This window comes from Protopterus annectens, chromosome 1.part0, assembly GCF_019279795.1.
Source record: "Protopterus annectens isolate FY-2018-M chromosome 1.part0, PAN1.0, whole genome shotgun sequence".
Classification (NCBI taxonomy): domain Eukaryota; kingdom Metazoa; phylum Chordata; order Ceratodontiformes; family Protopteridae; genus Protopterus; species Protopterus annectens.
This window is the reverse complement of record NC_056725.1, coordinates 119,192,417-119,212,462: the sequence shown is the minus strand read 5'-3', so window position 1 is coordinate 119,212,462 and position 20,046 is coordinate 119,192,417. Positions and strand designations below refer to the sequence as shown.

Here is a 20,046-nt window from a genome sequence, read left to right as displayed (position 1 = left end):
TTCATCCCCCACAACGGGTGATAACATTCTAGACTGGGTTCTTACCAACATGGTGACCACTGCGCCACCCCCATAGTAAGTTCTTCGGTGATATCAGACCATTGGTCTATCTCTTTCAAAGTTTCTATCGCATCCACCCCCACAGCAGTAACCAGGTTAAAAAACTTCTCAAAAGCTGACTACAGCCTTCTAAGGGGGGGTATCAGTAGCTTCACACCACTACCCCCCTCAGAGGTACAGATAACTATGCTGAACAGTACCCCAGTGCAGTATGCAAGCACCTGCACAACTGCATGGACTCAGCCATGCCTAACAGAACTAAAACCTGCTCCTTAAGGAAACAAACCTATCTGGTGGACATCCTCTATCAACAGGCTTTACAGCAAAAGGAAGTAACTGTTCTCCAGGGGTAAAAAGGCACGAATTCCCAATTGGAAAAAACTCCCTCCTTAGCCTCAACAAGCAAATTAGATCACTAGTGAATACCTCCAAAGTGAATTATGAATCAAAACTAGCTTCCGAAAGAAAGGGCAACCACAGAGCCTTTTTCGGTTATGTCTTGAACCTCCATGGCAAAGTCCAGGTTTGTTCCAAATTAGTTCTTAATGGTACCACTTACACTGATCCTGTTGACTTAGCCAACCTGCTAGCAGATAGGATCAGCACAAACTTTACTCCCCTGTCCCCCACCAAAGCCCATTTCGACATCCCCGATACTTGTCCCACACCTCACATCTCCGTAGATCGTGTTAAAGGCCCTATCCAAGGTGAAGAACACAGCTTCCATGGGACCTAATAGTATATCAGGTTGTATTCTGCATCATCTGCCGCAAGAACTAGCATTGCTATTGAGCACCCTATTCAACCATAGCCTAAGTACAGGCTCCATTCCAGCAGAGTAGAGAACTGCCATTGTCATCCCCTTGCACAAAGGTGGTGCCACTACTGACCTTGGAAACTATCACCCCATTAGCTTGACAAGTCTTATCTGTAAGGCCATGTAGCGTATTATTATGAACCTCATAAACAAGGACATAGGCAGTCTCCAAGCACTTGACCCCACCCACTTTGGATTCCTCAAGGGCAGATCTTGCCTGTTGAACCTGGTTGACTTTTTTGAGTCTGTCGCCAAGGCTCTGGATGAGGGAAGGTCAGTACATATGGTTTACCTTGTCTTGGCCAAAGCCTTTGACATAATCCCCCACTCAGGCATCATCAAAATGCTAACACAACTTGGCATAAATCCCTATCTCATCAGCTGGGCGGCCAACTGGCTCACCGATAGGACCCACAAGGTCAAAATAGGTGCCTCTACCTCCAACAGCAGACCTGTCACTTGTGGTGTTCCCCAGGGATCTGTCCTGGTACCCTTCTGCTTGGCATCTATTTCTCAGAGGTGCAGGCAAAGACCAAAAGCTTGTGGCTGACCAAATTTACAGCCATTTGTAAGTTAGGTGCTGTCATTGCCTCCCCAAATGATGTTAACATACAACAAGAGGGTCTAGCAGTGACAAATAACTGGTGCCAAGTCATAACCTTAAGTTAAACGCAAAAAAATGTATTATCATACCATTCGAAAAAACTCTGCCCCTACTTGTTTACCACATCAACATCAACTTCCCTAAGCACACAACCTGTGGTGAGAGACCTGGGTACACAGGTTGACAACAATCTCACATTTGCCCATCATGTAGTGGCAGTGGTCAGAAAAGCCTTTTACTTGGTTCATCTCATAAGTAAAGGGATGGCATCCAGAAAAAGGAGGTTATTACCTCTCTGTACTCCTCCATCATTAGGCCAATAATTGAGTACAATGCCCCGTTTGGTATGTAATTCTCCAAACACCTGCACCAACTGGAAAGGCCACAGAAACACCTCTCAAAGAAAATCCATGGCCTCCCAACACCTGTCCTATGTGGATAGGCTCAAATCACTGTCACTCCATTCAGTATTATACAAATTGCTCAGAGGTGGTCTGTGTTTCACCTACAATGCAATCTCGGACCCTGCCCTACTAGAGATGCTCCATATCCGTAAGTGTAACTCCTCGTGCATTACCCGATCAAAAGACCTAAATCTAATATGTGACATTAACAAAACCTGCTTGAGAGAAAGGTTTGTCTCCCAGAGGCTGCCCTGTCTCTGGAATAGATTTCCTGTACACATCACGCCAAGTATGTCGCTGACCCTCTTCAAGCACAACTTTGATGAGTGGATGAGAAACCACAGATTTGTCCCAGGGGTTCCACCTGTGTCCCTCATTGATAGGGGGGACAGGTGCTGATTGAGGTTTCTTTTTGGGGGGTATAAACTCTTGGCTAGGCTTGTAAGGGCCCCAAGGCCATTAGCCTAGTAACCTCATATGATCCGATGTATAACTAAAGATCAAATTTACCCAATGTCGACATGCAAAATATAGGCATATCTATGCATGCACAGAGAATCAGCCTTTGCACATGTAAACTTTAAAGTTAAAAACAAAAACATTGTTTTTTGCAGGGGACAAGCTCCCCTGCACCTCTACATGTGGAAGGCTGTATCCCTTACCTCCCTTGCTAATTATATGTACTAATTCTGAGATCACACAAACATGGAATAGGGGCATAATTCCCCAATCCCAGGAATTGTGCGATTTTGGACACCTGTTATATTGACCAGCTGTGCTACAGGGAACCTATATATGTGGATATATATATATATATATATATATATATCTATATGTGGAGATATATATATATATATATATATATATATATATATATATATATATATATATATATGTGTGTGTGTGTGTATGTATGTAGATATGTATATATATATATATATATATATATATCTATATATAAAATACACACACTTCTTTATGTGTATCTATTTGTCATTAGTAATGTTAATAGTTTTACTTTTGGTTGACTACTTTATCCACTTACCTGTAGATGATTGTCCTTTCATGGCAGTTGTTCACCCATGGAGTTAGATTGTTATCACAAATATAATTGCCACTGTTTTAGTCTTGGATGACTTTGCACAGTCTATGCTTTTGTTCTATGATGTAAGAGTCTGTTGTATTGAAGGTCAATTAATGCTGCCGTAATCCTTAATATACATATTTAGGTGTGTGTGCATATAGATATACACACACACACATATGTATAGCTAGATAGATAAATAAATATAGATGTTATCATGACCTTATCTGTCACTGGAAAATGACACCATCAGAAATTTCACTACATGAGGCAAATTGGCTCCCACATCTTTATCACTGAACTACATTTAACTACTTTACTTCATTACTGACCACTTTCGGGAAATTTATGCCTCTGTTCCTGAGCATTTATGGATTTTTTTGATATGTGTATATAGAATTATGTCTTAATAGTTTGGCCAGTTCTCATGAAATTTGTTAATGCTTAAACTGATGTAGTTGTATAAATTTTCTTTAGACTGTGCTGTTATCTTGAAAGACATAACAGTAGTTGTGTCTTCATTTCATTTAACTTTTAGTTAAAAAAGGTTTGTACTTTCATTCCTTTATTCTCATTTACTAACTTTGTCTTATTCACGGTCACAAAGGGACTGGAGCCTGTCCTGTGGTTAAGAGACATAAGGTAGATAACTATTCACAGATGGGATCGTAGTCCACAGCTGGAAGCAGAGATACCTATGGGCAATTTAGAGGATTCTTTTTTATGCCACGACAGTTAAAAAGAATTAACAATTATTTTTTTATTGAAGGAACTCCATATATCCCTAAGGTACATGCTACCAAGAATCTGCTCCTGAACCGTCACATTTTATTTATTTTATTGTTATTTGTTGAGTAGGGAAAGGACGCATCTCCTTGGACCTTTGTCAGACTTGGCCTAGGAGCACTGTCTGGTTAAGTGACTTGCTTAGTGTCACACAATTAAACAGTGGAAGCTAAGGAAATCAAACCTTGGACTACTCAACCACAGGAAACTGATAGTTAAGCAGCTCCTTAATCATCTGTGCCAACTGACGGTATCTTCAACAGCCGTCTCTAGTGTGTGGGAACATATTTGTAAGTCACTTTTAACTCTTCTATCTAGCCGAGTTTTATAAACAGGACACCTAGCAAGATTGTTGGGTTACTGCTTATGTAGAGTCAATCCTAGGTCATTTTGTTAAACCTTTACATGCTAATGGTTTATCAATAATACATTTTTTATCTCTCACCAGTCTGTATCCAGTGTTAAATAGATCAAGCTGTCATATTGGTAGTATGTTAGCTGTTTCATATTTGTTGATTTCTGTATAAACTTCCTTTATACATATTCTAAATGTACACATCACCAGTTGTTAACTGGCACAAGACCATTTAATATATAATATATTTAATTATTGGCCTTATCATACACTTATATAGTGTACATAGCACTAACAGACCTCTTGGCTCTGTAATCCTAAACAGTAACCATACTTGGATCACTGTCCTTTATTTGATACCTAAACCCTACATAGTTTCATAACTGTTCCAGGATGAGTCTTAGGATCATTCTCACCTTGCCAGTACCCTCCCTTATGCCTCACCTTTAAATTTGTGGATACCCATCTAAGCATCTAGTTTGTTTTTTTTTTTTTTTTTTTGATTGTTTTATTTTTATATATTTGTTTATTGGTGTAATGCAGTGATCTCAATTAACCATTTGAAGAGTTAAAGGAAGATCATGAGTAGTACTGCTTAACATGCAGGGGAAGTTTATTCTAAAGGTTTGGGAGGCACTGGGTTACAAACCTGTCCTTCTATGGAGTTTTAGTTAATGAAGATTTAGGTCTCTGATTCCAGTATTGGTGGAGGTATTGGATATGTAGAGAAACAGGAGGTCCAGGATACTCAGGTCTCTAATGACATGGTAAGCAAGACAATGAATTCACCTCAAAAATCTTTAAGACACTAAACAAAGAGATAGACCTTCCAGCATCTCTTGTTAGCTCAGGGACTTTAGACCTGTGAGTGTCTGATTAGTAATCCTTGCAGTCTTTCTAATGTTTGATATGCTTAGTGAAATACATCCCAGAGAGACTTTGTGCTGTGTAATTGGCTTGATCAGTGTTTAGTATAAGGAAGTCATTATTTCTTTAGACATTGATGGCATTCCTTTGGCAATTAGCTGAGCTAAATACAATGATTTCCTGACAACGGCATGTGATCATAAGAATGGAAGCTATTCTCCAAAAATACCTAAGTATTTTACTGCATTTTAATTTTTAGTGGTGCATTATCTGTGTACTGCATGATGAGTGGAGGGTTTTGTACCCGAAGTGGTAATACACTTTTTAGCATTTAGTTTGAGCCCATTTTTAGTACAAAGACTTTAGTAGAGAGACTTCATTCTGGAGGGTCTGGGTGTGATACTGTGACTCAACAACAACTCCCAGGTTGCAGTTGCCTGCAGACTTTGTTAGCCAGTGGTCTTGGCTTTCTGCTTGGTTATCTGAAAAGTTATTATAAAAAAGAATTCCCAGCACCAAGCCCTGAGGGACACTACTGGTCACTTTCATATTTTCTTGAGTCATCTTTAACCTGCACTGTGTAGGTTCTGTCTTTTAGACAGTTTGCTATCCATTTTGCCACATATGGGTCTATTGTAAGCCATTTAGCTTTTGTATGATGCCAGTATGGGCACTAGTGTTGAAACCAGATCAAGATATGCCACATGAAGAAGTGCCACTCGCACTGCATAGCCACCCTTTACAGCCTTATTTATCCAGGTTCCATCCCTTCACAAAGCCAAACTGTAAGGAGTCCAGTCTAACAAGATGTTTGAAACCACATTTTATGAGGTCAGTTATAATGCAGATGAGGCTTGTAAGGCTAATTGGTCTGTAATTACCTGGGTCAGACAGTGTGCCACTCATTAGGGACAAAACTAATAGCCAAATTTAGGTTAAACAGATTGAGAAATGTGTCTGCAAGTTCATGTTTAACACTGTTATGAAAATAGTAATATTGTCAGGTCCCATTAGCACCTTAAGTAAATCATTAGATATAATTGGGGAATTAAGAGATTCCAAAATTTTGGGGCTTTGAGTAGGCATCGTGTGGAGTGAAGTTGGCACTAAATTTATTTGCAAGCATATTGGCACTAGCTGTTGGGTCAGAATATGTGTCATTGTGAATACATTCTGAGCAGTATAGGGTGTTTTTTTTTAGCTTTCGAATATAGCTTGGTAAGGATTTGTAATCATTATTGACTTCAGAGTTTAGCCTAAGTTCATGGGCTACTTTTGTGGACCTGATTGTGTTCCTCGTTTTTTAATGCTTTTGATATTATCCTTTAGAAGAGAGGTTTTGAATCTACTAAATAATTTAACGACTTTCTTTCTTTTGTAGTATAGTGTATTTATGGCAGTGGACCACCAGGGTGGTTTGTTTTTTGAATTTAGTCTGGTACTTGGTTGTGGTAGATATTGCTACCTCTGTGTTGTTTGAATAGTCATTGAATTTTATATTGAAGCTTGCTGAATTAAGGTTAAGGGGGGGCTGCAGCCAGAAGTGGGTTTTGGTATTTCATCTGTAGTCCATAAATCCAGTGGGGGGTTACTGAAGGAGCTTTTCAGAGTCTAAAGAAGGTCACAAGGTTATGGACAGACTTCACTGGAGAAGGAGATACCAGAGGAGTCCTTCAGGAGGTGACCAAATTTGTAAAAATCTGTTTAAAAATTCTCTGTCTTCTAGTAGATTTATTTACCAACTGCACAAGGAATTTAAGTCACTGAATTTTTGAACATGTATTAACACCAAACTGTAGGTATCTCAGTTTATTGAAGGGTACTTAGACTCCCAAAATAATACAGCCTCAGTAATGTAGAAACTACTTTTTGCATAGTTTTAATACTAACCACTTACATGCTCAGTCGTAGTTTCCCCTGGACTACTACTTATGCCTGCAAATTAGTGATCCCATTGCCTTAAATTTTTTATCTGAAATTCTTGTTATTATTTTGCTACTTATTTACTGGATTGTTATTCTGTTTGTGTATGCGTAATATACATGCATGCCTACAGTGGATATAAAAAGTGTACACACCCCTGTAAAAATGCCAGGTTTTTCTGATGTAAAAAAATGAGACCACAATAAACCATTTCAAAACGTTTCCCACCTTTAATGTGATCTATAACCTGTACAATTCGGTTGAAAAACAAATTTATTAGGGGAAAAAATATAAAAAATAAAAAACGTACAATAAGCTGGTTGCATAAGTGTGCACACCCTTAAACTAATACTGTGTTGAAGTACCTTTTGATTTAATTACAACAATCAGTCTTTTTGGGTAGGAGTCTGTCAGCATGGCACATCTTGACTTGGCAATATTTGCCACTCTTCCTTGCAAAAGCGCTCCAAATCTATCAGATTGTGAGGGCATCTCTTGTGCACAGTCCTCTTCAGGTCACCCCACAGATTATCTATTGGATTTAGGTCTGGGATCTGGCTGGCCCATTCCAAATTTTTTTTTCCTGGTAAAGCCATTCTTTTGTTGATTTTTTTTTGTATGCTTGGGGTCATTGTCATGTTGAAAGTTGAAGTTCCTCTTCATCTTCAGTTTTCTAGCAGACACCTGAAGGTTCTGGGCCAAAAGTGACTGGTATTTGGAACTGTTCATAACTCCCTCCACCTTGCCTAAAGCCCCAGTTCCAGCTGAAGAAAAGCAACCCCAAAGCATGATACTGCCACCACCATGCTTCACCGTGGGGATGGTGTTCTTTTGGTGATGTGAAGTGTTTTTGCACCAAACGTACCTTTTAGAATTATGGCCAGAAAGTTTAACCTTGGTCTCATCAGACCATAACACATTTTCCCCACATTCTTTTGGGAGACTTGATGTATTGTTTTGCAAATTTTAGCTGGGCCTGGATGTTCTTCTGTGTAAGAAAAGGCTTCCATCTTGCAACCCTACCCCATAGCCCAGACATATGGAGAGTATGGGAGATTGTTGTCACATGTAATACACAACCAGTACTTTCTAGAAAGTCCTGCAGCTCCTTCAGAGTTGCTGTAGGTCTCTTGGCAGCCTGCCTGACCAGTTTTCGTCTCGTCTTTTCATCAATTTTGGAGAGACGTCCAGTTCTTTGCAATATCACTGTTGTTCCCACATTTTCTCCACTTTTTGATGACTGTCTTCACTGTGTTCCATGGTATATCCAATGCTGTGGACATTTTTGTACCCTTCTCCTGACTAATACCTTTCAACAATGAGATCTCTCGGATGCTTTGTAAGTTGTCTGCGAACCATGGCTTTTGAAGTAGCAGGCAACTGAGTAAATGTCAGGAAAATCCTACTAGGACAGCTAAACTTTATTTGGGGTTAATCAGTCTCTTTAATTGATGGCAGGTGTGTACCCAAGAAGACTGAATGCTGTAATTAAATCAAAAGGTGCTTCAACAAAGTATTACTTTAAGGGTGTGCACACTTATGCAGCCAGCTTATTGTACATTTTTTATTTTTTATATTTATTCCCCTAACAGTTTTTTGTTTTTCAATTAAATTGTACAGGTTATAGGTCACATTAAAGGTAGGAAAAGTTTTGAAATATTTTATTGTGGTCTCATTTTTTATATCACAAAAACCTGGCATTTTCCAGGGGTGTGTACACTTTTTATATCCACTGTATATATTCATTAGTTTTATTCTGTATGTGTTTTGACAGAATGTGTTTAACAGCATATAATTTTCTGTTTCATATTAGTATTATTTATTCATCACATGTAATACACCATGGCATTTGAGTTTTGTTACAGTGTTTAGGGTTAAGTAGTTAAAACAGATTTAACTTGACACAAATTAAGGTAGGCATCTACCACATTAAACTCTTCTTGCCAGTTTGAGGTCAGCAAAAATGGAATGATTTGAAGTCTTGTAAGTCAGTATGATTTGCTGCCCAGTTTTTAGTTATTACCACAGTACTGATATTTTATTATTTAAGTTTTGACCATTTGCCAGAAAGATCTTCTTAGGCCAATAAAAGTTGACATTTTCAGTTTAATATATATACAAGTGGTATTTCAAGCATAAATAGAAAAAACAGTGCCACATTCTGACTAGGAGTAAAAGAGTGCAAATAATTGTAACAGATTTCTGTAAAGTCGGTGTTACAGTAACTCATTAAAAAAGCATATAAAAAGGAAGAATTTATACTTTGTGATGCAGGTAAGTCCATCCTCACCAGGTAAACAAATAATACATAAGCCGTGTGGACTGGTATACAACAAAGTCTGTGTTAAATTATCTGCATGGCCAAAAAATGCAATATAATGACATAATTATAGAAACATTATGACATATGATATTCTGTTTACCTTGGGAAGAGCAAAAATAAGTCCTTAAAAGGAGAACAATGCTTTCATTGCCAGATTTGTTGATGACAGCTGGATTTAGATCTGTGACTGCTAATTACCACTAGCTAGATAAAATCATGTAACTTCATATGGCATTATTATAACTGAAGGCTATTAAGCTGTCCTGACTGTTGGGAAGTGAAAATAAAATGTTGATGCATGTTAACAGTGTTGTCACTGAATGACAGCTGGGTTCAAAAATGCATATCCCTTCACATAAGAATGTAGATTATTATGAAGATTCTAAAGAACAGGGACAGTATCACAAATGCGTATGCAAAGATTGAATAAACAAAGGGACTGGTGAACAAAATGTCTGCAGTATTGCATATTTATGGGCCTTGGAATCTGTTTTTATCCTTAATTTCAGTTCTTTTGCTGGTAGGTAAACCTTAGAAATATTTAAGCCTCTGCTCATGGCCAAAAGAATATGGAGATGCTAAATAAAAGATTAACAGTGAGTTGTTAATTCATTAGTAAATACATCAGGAAAGAACAGTGTTCAGAAAGCTTATTTGTATTTCAGACACCGAATCAACCTGAGCTCAGATCTGCTTATGACTCCTGACTTTTATTGGGACAGAGAGAATCTTGAGCATCTCTATGACAAAACCTGTCAATTCCTAAGCATCAACCGTAGAGTAAAGGTAAGACCTGTGTTAGTTACTTGGTTTACTGATATGATGTTTGAGAATTAAATCTGCCACTGTTTTCTGAGTCAGAATGCAACAATTGTGTGAGCGTTTAAAATGTGCAGCAGGTTAAAAAAATATGATTTAATCTGCTGTACATTTGCTTTTTTTTCCAGTGGCACAAAATGATGGCTGAATTTGTGGGTGCAAAATATTAAACAGTATACAAAACTGTAACTTTAGTTTTTGACCGCAGTCCACTGGGAAATCATCTGTTGTGCATTGAATGTGAAATGTATATGAGACACATGAATTGTAATTGTTATACCCTGTGACTACAAACTCTTCTTCTTCTTCTTTTTTTGGCTTTTCCCGGATAGGGATCGCCACAGTGGATCACCTGTCTGCTCGTGATTGGCAGTGGAGTTTTACGGTGTCGAGTTGCCAGCCCGGCACCCAATCTTCCACGGTAGGAACACACACACTCACACCTAGGGCCAATTTAGAGTGTCCAGTCCACCTACAGCATGTCTTTGGGATGTGGGAGGAAACCAGAGCACCCGGAGGAAACCCACACGACCACTGGGAGGACGTGCATACTCCACACAGAAGGCACCCCAGCCGAGGATCGAACCGGAGAACCTCTTGCTGTGAGGCGACAATGCTAACCACTGGCTGCCTCTGGTAACTTAAATTTGTAACTGCATTCCACTGGTAAATCTGCAGTTATGTATAGAATGTGAACTGTATAGGAGATGCATTCTATTGTAATATTGTAATTGTTATGCTCCATGATTTCAAGATCTCTTCCCAGGCTAGAAAGCTAAAGTTGTAAGAGTACAATTAGTAGCTTCTTTAATGAGATAGCTAAGCAAAGGCAGGTAGACCATCCTATTAAGTATGTAAATGTGAAACTGCTTAATTGTCTGTGTGCTATGTATGAAAGGATATCAAATAACTGGTGAACAGAAAAGAAGGGAAGGCCAGAGTCTGAAAGAAATATCTAGAAGACAGAACTTCCCTGATACTTTTTTGTCTCTGATTATAATATATTCTTAAAACAAGTCTTAATTAGCTAGGAATCATTAATTCCTGTAGTATAAAGCAGTTTTTTGTAATCCATTTGTTTTAAAAAGATTATTTTCTGTTTTTCTGTACAGCCTCATACATGAGGTACCTTCCCAACATTTAAAATACTTATTAGTCATACAACTACTTCAGTAAGCTTATTTTGTGATAGCTATGTTCTCTTATATCTGAAAAAAGTATTTCTTAAGTAATATAACAGAAATTATTTTCTTATCATAACCTGTTACATTGTATTTATTCTGCATAGTGTCATTTTTAAGTATTGAGTGCAGTGGCAATTACTGGATCTTGCATCTCTTCCTCTTTTTGGATATAGTAACTGTAATTCGTAACCTAATGTAAGTAGAAAGGGAAAGTTAGTCCATGTTCACACTCTTCATTTCACAGCATATGTGAAATAAATTATATGCCTTACCTTTATTATTCTCACCATAATAAATAGCCTTTTTTTTTCAAACAGACTTGTTTATTACTTCATTTTATTAGTGAACATTTACATACATCTGCAGCCCAGTTTTACAATGCATTTGCATGTAGGACATCACTAAAGACAATAAAAATGACTGCTGCACAACTATTTTAGCATGAACATAGTTTTATAATAAGCAGTGTTTTCAACCTTCACCAAAGTATACATACTTAGCATTCACAACACACATCTCATCAAACAGACAATCACTGATTGTACATATACATTGAAGGCATAACTAACAAATACTTGTACTGGTAAATTAAAGAATAAATAATGAAACCAATAAATTACATAACTTTTTCTTGATTGGCTTCCCCACCTTGCATACTTTATTTGTTGAGTAGGGGTAGATCACTGATCTTACTGGCCCATTTTCAGACTCAGCCAGGGATTTAAAATCAAAAGTGTGCACAGGAAACAAATAATACAAGCATGTAGACATCACAGTTTGTGATGAGTGTTTACATTTACTAAAAGTCTTTGGCAATTATTTTTCAAGAGTCAGGTACCACTGGCATCTATCTAAACATGATATAAAGTAAAAAAGAGACTGCAGGGAAAATCACTCACTCCTTTAATAAATAGACAGTATCACAAACAGGTTAAACACTGCAAACAAACATCACTGAATGCTGTTTTTTTACATTGAGCTCCATGTGAATCAGAATAATAAATCCTCAGTTATTGAAGCTTGTAATCCTGCTTTGGATTTGATATGTTAGTTTTGTTGTAATGTCTTGGCTATACTCTTCCTGAAAAAAGGTACTATGGGTGGCAGCAGAAGCTTTAGCCAGTTTGCAGAAGCCTTGGAATGAGAGGTGCATGTCATCCTTTGCAAAGCTGATTAAGTATCCCCTTGGAATGATACAAACTATTTAGCCAATAGTTATAGCAAATTATCTTTTCTTTGTACCTAGGCATCTTTCTTGGAGAAGGAAGGATTCTTGTCAGGACCACAATCTATCCTGCATTTGTGACCTGCATGATGATTTCTGACATGTCTCTACGTATCCCTTAGAGTTTTGTATCCTAGGTCCTTCACCTACATGAGTACCATCACCATGTTGTAGTCTTAGTTCTTAGGTGGAAGGGAAGTCACAAATACTACACTTTGAAAAATAAAAAATTACCATTACCACAGCCAAAAAGTAATCACGGAGACTAAGGTACTTTATTAACAAACTATAAATAGACAAAGCGCTTTTGTCCAAATAACTTAAAGGGCTTCTTCAGAGTGAATAAACATTACACGCACATGCTTTATGTACCAAAATAACTAATCACATGACACTAACCCAATGATTAAATTAAAACCATTTAACCAGCAGAAAACACACACACACTATACACACACACACACACACATATATATATATATATATATATATATAGTATATTAAATTCAACACTCACTAAATGTCAGTTTTGATAAAACTAAAAACTTAGGACTTTTACAAAAAAAAGAGAAAAAAAAAAGAAAAGAAAATATAAAATGAGGAAACATTAAGTTGTGATGGCTTAAAAATATTAACTAGCCTAATTTCAAATGTACACCTTTTGCGATCTCATTTTTAAAATGTTCGCTATAGAGCAAGCTTCATTAATTCTTGGATGCTGTTTAGCATTAACCCTTAGTTGCCACACCAATTTCCTATATTCTAAACTTTTAAAATTGTTACAATTTGTGGAGCGCATATATATAGGCCACTACTACTTTTTTATTTTTAATATCCCTCACATGTTCAGCTATCCAGTCTTTAAGCTTTCTCGTACTCTTGCCTATGTAAAAAGCTGGACAGGATATACAAGAAGCCATATAAACCACAATGTCACTGTTAGTTGCAGTGTCCTGGGCATTGAATACTTCTTTCGTACCGTACCATGGAATAACCACACAAGGTCCATCGTTGATATTTGTTCATCCTGGATTTCAATTTATTACCTTTAATGCTAAGACAAAACGCAAAAAACAACTTTTTAAATCTCTGCCCCTACTATAAGCAACCATTGGTTTACTGCCCAATTTGGTTCTCAGTTCAAAAGGTAACAGGGTATTCCAATGCATATTCAAAATATTTACTACAGCAGGTGCAAAAAAATGTTATATTGTACCAACATAGCCCCTTTTCTATTTATAACCTGTGCTTGGAACTCAAATTCACTACCCATATTCAGTGCTATCCTTGCCTTTAAAATAGGGGCAAATTTCATGCGTCTAAACTTCAAATTTCTTTTCTTACATTCAGTAATAAACGTATTGGGTAACCCCTGTCCTTAAACATGCCAACCAGTATTCTCATCTCTTCTCCAAACTTAACATCATCACTCACTAATCTAGATAACCTGACCATTTGACCTTTAATCACACTCCTTTTATGATGGAATGGGTGGCAACTGTCATAATGCAACAAGACATTCGAATATGTCTCCTTATGAAAGATTGTTTCTCCAAATCTTTATAAATGAAAAAATCTAAAAACTCAGTGCCTTCTGTTTGAGGATTACAAGTGAACTTTAAAAAGTCGTAGTACTGTTTAACTGTTCAACATTCTCTCTCCATAAAACCAGGATATCATCCAAAAATTTTACATAAATAAGTATCTTAGGCATAAACCTTGAAGTGAATTACATGGAGCCTTTCCTACTCGGTTAATACTAAATTGGCGTGTATAGGGGCACATTTCACACCCATTGCTACACCTGCCACTTGCTGAAAAAATTCCCATTCAAAAAATAAAAAATGATTTTTAAGGACCAACAACATCTAACTCACTAGAATATTGATTCTATCATTACTCAAAATATCACTTCTACCTAGGGCATCATGAAAAAACTCAAACCTATATCATGAGGGATTACTGAAAATAAATTAATGACATCAATGGTAACAAAAATAAAATCTTCCTGACAATTTACATTTTTCAATACATCCAAACAATGCCAAGAGTCCCTTAAAATATGCGAGTTCCGTTTCGACATGTGCTTACAATGGTGGTCAATAAAAGCCGCTAACATTTTAGTTTTGAACCCCCTTGCTGCCACAGTAGGTCTAAAAGGGGGGTCAACTACATTCTTATGGACCTTGGGGATTCCAAATATAGAGGATGTGATGGGTGTCTCTCCTGATAAATAATCAAATTCCTCTTTGTCAGTCTCCCCTTGGAAAGTACAGTTGTGTACACCCACCATAAATGTAGATGTTCGAGTGTCTTCACTGTTGCAGTCATGACTGTAGGGTTCTCCCCTGCCGGCAGGCAGCCCTCGGTCGGCCAGAATCCCAAAGTCTGGGTCCTGCGTCGGCTGTTCAACCATGCTCCCTGACGTCAGAGCGCCAGGAGTACAAAGCTGACAGCCTTCGCAATCTTCTCTAGTTTTTCTTGCCCCAGATGTCAGGAGTCCCAAAATGAGAAAGGTCCCATATCCTTTGCAAATACACCTCAGAAGAAAGGTGAAAAAAGGAACTACACAAAAGTAAAAATAAGAGGGGACAGGAGGGAGGGAAACCCAGACTGCAACAGTGAAGACACTCGAACATCTACATTTATGGTAGGTGTACACAACTGTACTATGTTTATCGTGTTTCACTGTTGCAGTCATGACTGTAGGGTAGAATACCAAAGCTGAAAGAAAGGGAGGTGGTCATAAAGAAGAAGGGGCAGCTAAAAGGCCCTGCAAGACTGCAGAGGCAAAGCCTGCCCTAGACTTAGAGTAGAGAGGTAGATTGTAGTGCTTAGAAAAAGTATGCACTGAACTCCAAGTTGCAGCTTCCAAAATGTCTTTGGTAGGAACTCCCATGAGGAAGTCCGCAGAAGTGACAGCAGCTCTGGTGGAATGAGTCCGTATACTCCCTGGGATTTGCTTTGCATGGTGTGAATAACAAAATCTGATTCCATGAGCAATCCATTTAGAAATGGTCTGTTTTGAAATGGCTTTACCTTGGGAACTTGAAGCATAAGAAACAAACAATTGTTCTGATTTTCTGATGTTCTTGGTTCTGTCCAGGTAAAAACGTAGTTGTCTGTGTACATCCAAGGAATGTAAGATCCTTTCCCCTTTATTTTGAGGAGTGGGGAAAAAAGTTGGCAAGTGGATAGTTTGATTTAAAGCCACTTTGGAAACCACCTTAGGCATGAAGGTAGGATTAGTCCTCAAAGACACCCTGTCTTGATGAAAAATAATATAAGGTTCCACAACCATGAGAGCTTGTAACTCTGAAACTCTCCTGGCAGAGGTTAGGGCTAACAGGATAGCTGTCTTCCAAGATAAAAACTTGATGTCAGAAGAGGCAGCAGGCTCAAAAGGAGGCAAGGTTAGTTTTTCAAAAACATACAAGCAGGAATGGGAGGAGATCTAGGAGGTCTTAAGTTCTTAGCTCCTCTGAGAAACTGTCTCATGAGCTGGTGGGAAAATATTGGAGGATCTGTATTATAATAAGCAGAAATAGCAGAGGCATGTATCTTAATGGAAGAGAAAGAGAGACCCTTATGTAAGAGATCTGACAAGTAAAGTAAAATTAAAGGAATGTTCGGAAGAAGAGGATCAGAATCCTGAGCCTGCATCCAGGAACAAAATCTTTTCCATTTTCCTGCATAAGATTTTCTAGTGCTAGGACGTCTGGCTTCTAAAATGACATTCATAACCTGCTTGGGTAGGAAAGAAGAAATCAAAGGCCCTGGATTAACTAGGCCGCCAGGCTGAGAGTTCTGACATGAGAGTGTAGAACCTGACCCTGATGTTGGGACAGAAGGTTCAGAGACTGAGGTAAAACCCAAGGGGCCTCCAGACATAGGTTTTTTAGAGTTGGGTACCAAAACTGTCAAGGCCAATTTGGGGCCAGCAAGATTATCATCTTGGGCTTGTCCTGTTTTATCTTTTAATAATACCCGTGGAAGAAGAGGAAGAGGCGGAAAGGCATATCCCGAGAGGTTCCTCCAACTGAATGATAGAGCATCCACTTTCCAAGCTTCTTTGTGAAAAGTCCTGGTGCAAAAATTCTGTAGTTGATGATTGAGAGGGGATGCAAAGAGGTCTGAGGACATCCCCAGACTGCTGTTATCATCCTGAATATTTTGGTGTCCAGCATCCACTCGTGTGGATCCAAAAGGTTTCTGCTGAGACTGTCTGCCAGGAAATTTTGCTTCCCTGGTAGAAACTGAGCTTGAAGGTCCAGATTGCAAGCTAGAGCTGTGTTCCATAGATCCATGGCTAGTCTGCAAAGGGGGTAGGAATGAGATCCCCCTTGCTTGTTTATGTACCCACATAACTGTGGTGTTGTCTGTCCGTATTAGTAGTTGTCCTGGTTGTAGAAGATTCCTGAAGGCCATTAGAGCTTTCTGAACGGCTAACATTTCCTTTAAATTGATATGCAGGTGCTTCTGATCCTTTGTCCAAAGGCCCTGCAGACAGTTGCCCTGAAAATGGGCTCCCCAAGCATAATCCGAGGCGTCCGTGGTGAGAATCTGAGTGGCAGGAGGCAGACAGAAGGGTTTCCCTTTGTTTAGAGCACATGCCCTGGACCACCAAAGAAATTCCTTTTGAAGGCAAGGAAGAACGGAGATCAGTATGTCTAAACTGTGGCAATGCTGAGACCATACACTTTTTAGGTACCACTGTATTTTCCTCATGTGTAGTCTTGCATATGGTACGAGAAGGATGCAGGAGGCCATGTAACCCAAAGCCTGCAGGAATCTCCTTGCAGATAGCTGAGTTGAAGCCTGCTGTAATTGTTTTTCGGATGTCAGAAATGCCATCTGGGTTGTGGTGTTTAGAAGAGCACCCAGAAAAGTTATCTGTTGTGATGGTGTCAAATTTGACTTTTTTATGTTTACAGAGCATCCCAGGAACTTGAGGAGGTTCTGTACAAATTCTAGATGCTGGAGTAAGACATCCTTGCTGTCTGCCTGAATTAGACAATCGTCCAGATAAGGGTAAATTTGAATTCCCTTGAGTCTGCAGTAAGCTACTACTGGAGCCAGACATTTGGTGAAGACCCTGGGCGCAGTAGACAATCCAAAGGGCAGCGCAGAGAATTGAAAGTGCCTCGATCCGGCCTTGAACCTGAGGTATTTTCTGCATTCCTGCCTGATGGGAATGTGTAAATATGCCTCCTTTAAATCCAAAGTTACCATCCATGCATCTTTGGACAGCATTGGATGTAGCTGTTATAGAGTAAGCATCTTGAATTTTGGAATCTCTAGAAAGGTGTTCAAGACTGACAGATCCAGAATGGGTCTCCATGAGTTTTGCTTCCTGGGGACTAGAAAGAGCCTTGAGTAAAAACCTTGTCCCATTTCTGAAAGTGGAACCAGATGTTCTTTCAGTTTCATATGCTAAAATATCAAATTATCTCCTTTCCCAATTGAAATCTAAGGTGGATGCTTTGGCGGAAGGTATTGAGTGTAAGAGTGCTGGATTTGGTTCATGTGTCTGAACAAGTGTGGGTAAGCATTCTTGGTGTGTGTTGATGCGTTTCGGAAAGGCTCAGGCCTCTGAGTGGCTGCTTCTAGTTCTGTTCTTCGCCGGGCAGCTGGCTTCCAGTGAAAGGGGTTCATGTTCAACTCTGGCTTAGTGGCTCAAGGTATCTACTGCGCCAGATCAGAATTCAAATCTACTCGTACTCTGGTGAGGGCCTGGCCTTCGTAAAAGAAAGAATGACCTTCTACAGCATCTAAGAGTCTGTCACTTTACTTCCATCAACTCTCATCAGTCCCGTGTATGACTGCAAGGACAGTCCTTCAAGCATTAGGGTTCATGGCATCTTTATTCTGGTGTGCTTCCCAATGCCACTGCATATGAGGGAAGCTGCAATGGTATCTCAAAAAATGTATGGACACAACACTGCCAAGATTTCGACTGTCATTCATAATACCTTGCCTTTTCAAAAAAGGAATTCTGGTGGTGGAAGGCTCAGGACCTAAACAAAAACTGTCTCTGTGACCCGGCCAGGCGAGGAGAGATTTAAGTTACACACATTGACACTGAGCCGGACACTGAGGAGGAGGATACAAGACAGACAAGATACAACAAGAGTGGCCTGCACATCATCTACATCATAGATGTCAGCATGTCAGTTTGCATTTGATGGCTTTCCAGGGCAGGTGTTGATTCTAACAGACAACACAACTGTCATGTGGTACATCAACAAGCAAGGGGACATTCTTCTTATCCTCTATAGCAGCAAGCAATGATTTTCATAGGAGACGAGCCTGAGCCTGCAACTAACTCTTCAGGCAAAGCCAGAGGCACAGACTCTCCTAGCAGATGTATTAAACACAAAAATCATGGATCCAACAGTGGAAACTGATCTTCATGTATTTCAGAAATTTCAGTGCTCATGGGTGTCAGGGGAACTCCACGTTCGGGCTTCTAACTAAACCACCTAAACCATTGCACAACAAGAATCACACGACTGGCCTTTACCTCTGATTCCTCATCTGTTATCTCAGAAGGACGGTCATCTGCTCAATGTCAAGCTTCAATCTCTTCATCTCACAGCTTGGCATATCCTGTGTTGAAGCACAGCAGGTCTCTGCTTCCTCAACAAGTTTTAAATGTGATTATGGAAGCTAGAAGGCCTAGTACTAGTACAGCAAACAGAGCCTAATTTGAGTGTGGCTCTTCAATATCTTACTGAATTATTGGATGATTGTGACCCACCTTTGTTTCTCCTACTCCTGCTTGGGATCTCAATTTTGTGTTGGAAAAACTTACTCTACAACCTTTTGAGCCTGCAGCTACTGCTGAATTGAAATATTTGTCATGGTACTTCTGCAAGAAGGGTGTCTGAGGAGCCCTTTTGATTTTCCATAAGGACAGGGTATCATTATCCTTCCCACTTTAGATGTACACAGGCAATTTTTGAGCAGCCTGTGTCAAAACAAACTATTTCTAGGTGGATTGGCTTTTGCATTGCATTTTGTTATTCCCATCATGGCAGTAAGGCATTATCACCTGCCTATATACTCTAAGACTAACTACTTTATAATTTGCCAGGTGCAGGTTGTTTTGGGACTTGTCTTTTGGGTCTTCTGACATCTGGGGCAAGAAAAGACTGAGGAAATGTGTCGGTCATGCGATTAGTACCCTGACATGTACGCCAGTCTCTCATGACCGACGACCGTCGGCGTCAACTCTCTGGTATAACATCTACATTTATGGTAGGTACAAAACTGTACTTTCTATGGCTTTCATAGCCAAAAGAGCTTCCACCTGGTTTAAGGCCTCTGTCCATTGATGTTTTGGAAGGTCTGGCCATCTGCTTGGCCTTGGCAGGGTATGAAAATGGAATTTGTAACCTCTTAAAACCACATCCAGAATCCAATTGTCTTGGGTTATACGAGTCCAATTTTGATAAAAAAGAGAGAGTTTTCCTCCGAGAGGGGCTTCCAGGCAAGAAGTTCCTGCAGCCCAACAGAGAGAGTCATTGAGTATGTTTCCTTTGAGTTTGTGACCTGTCCTCTCCTCCCCTAGGTGTGGAAGCAGTCCACTGTCT

At 39.2% G+C, this 20,046-nt stretch overlaps 1 protein-coding gene across 5 annotated transcripts in view; it reads left to right on the top strand.

Annotated features, from left to right (window-relative positions):
• RMND1 (required for meiotic nuclear division 1 homolog) overlaps window positions 1-20,046 on the top strand; it is a 611,103-nt gene that overhangs the window by 573,008 nt on the left and 18,049 nt on the right. For all 5 annotated transcript variants that reach the window (XM_044088165.1, XM_044088420.1, XM_044088253.1 and 2 more), the window contains exon 10: window positions 9,889-10,009. In XM_044088165.1, the coding sequence (XP_043944100.1) occupies window positions 9,889-10,009 (121 nt within the window). The remainder of the gene's footprint in view (window positions 1-9,888; window positions 10,010-20,046) is intronic.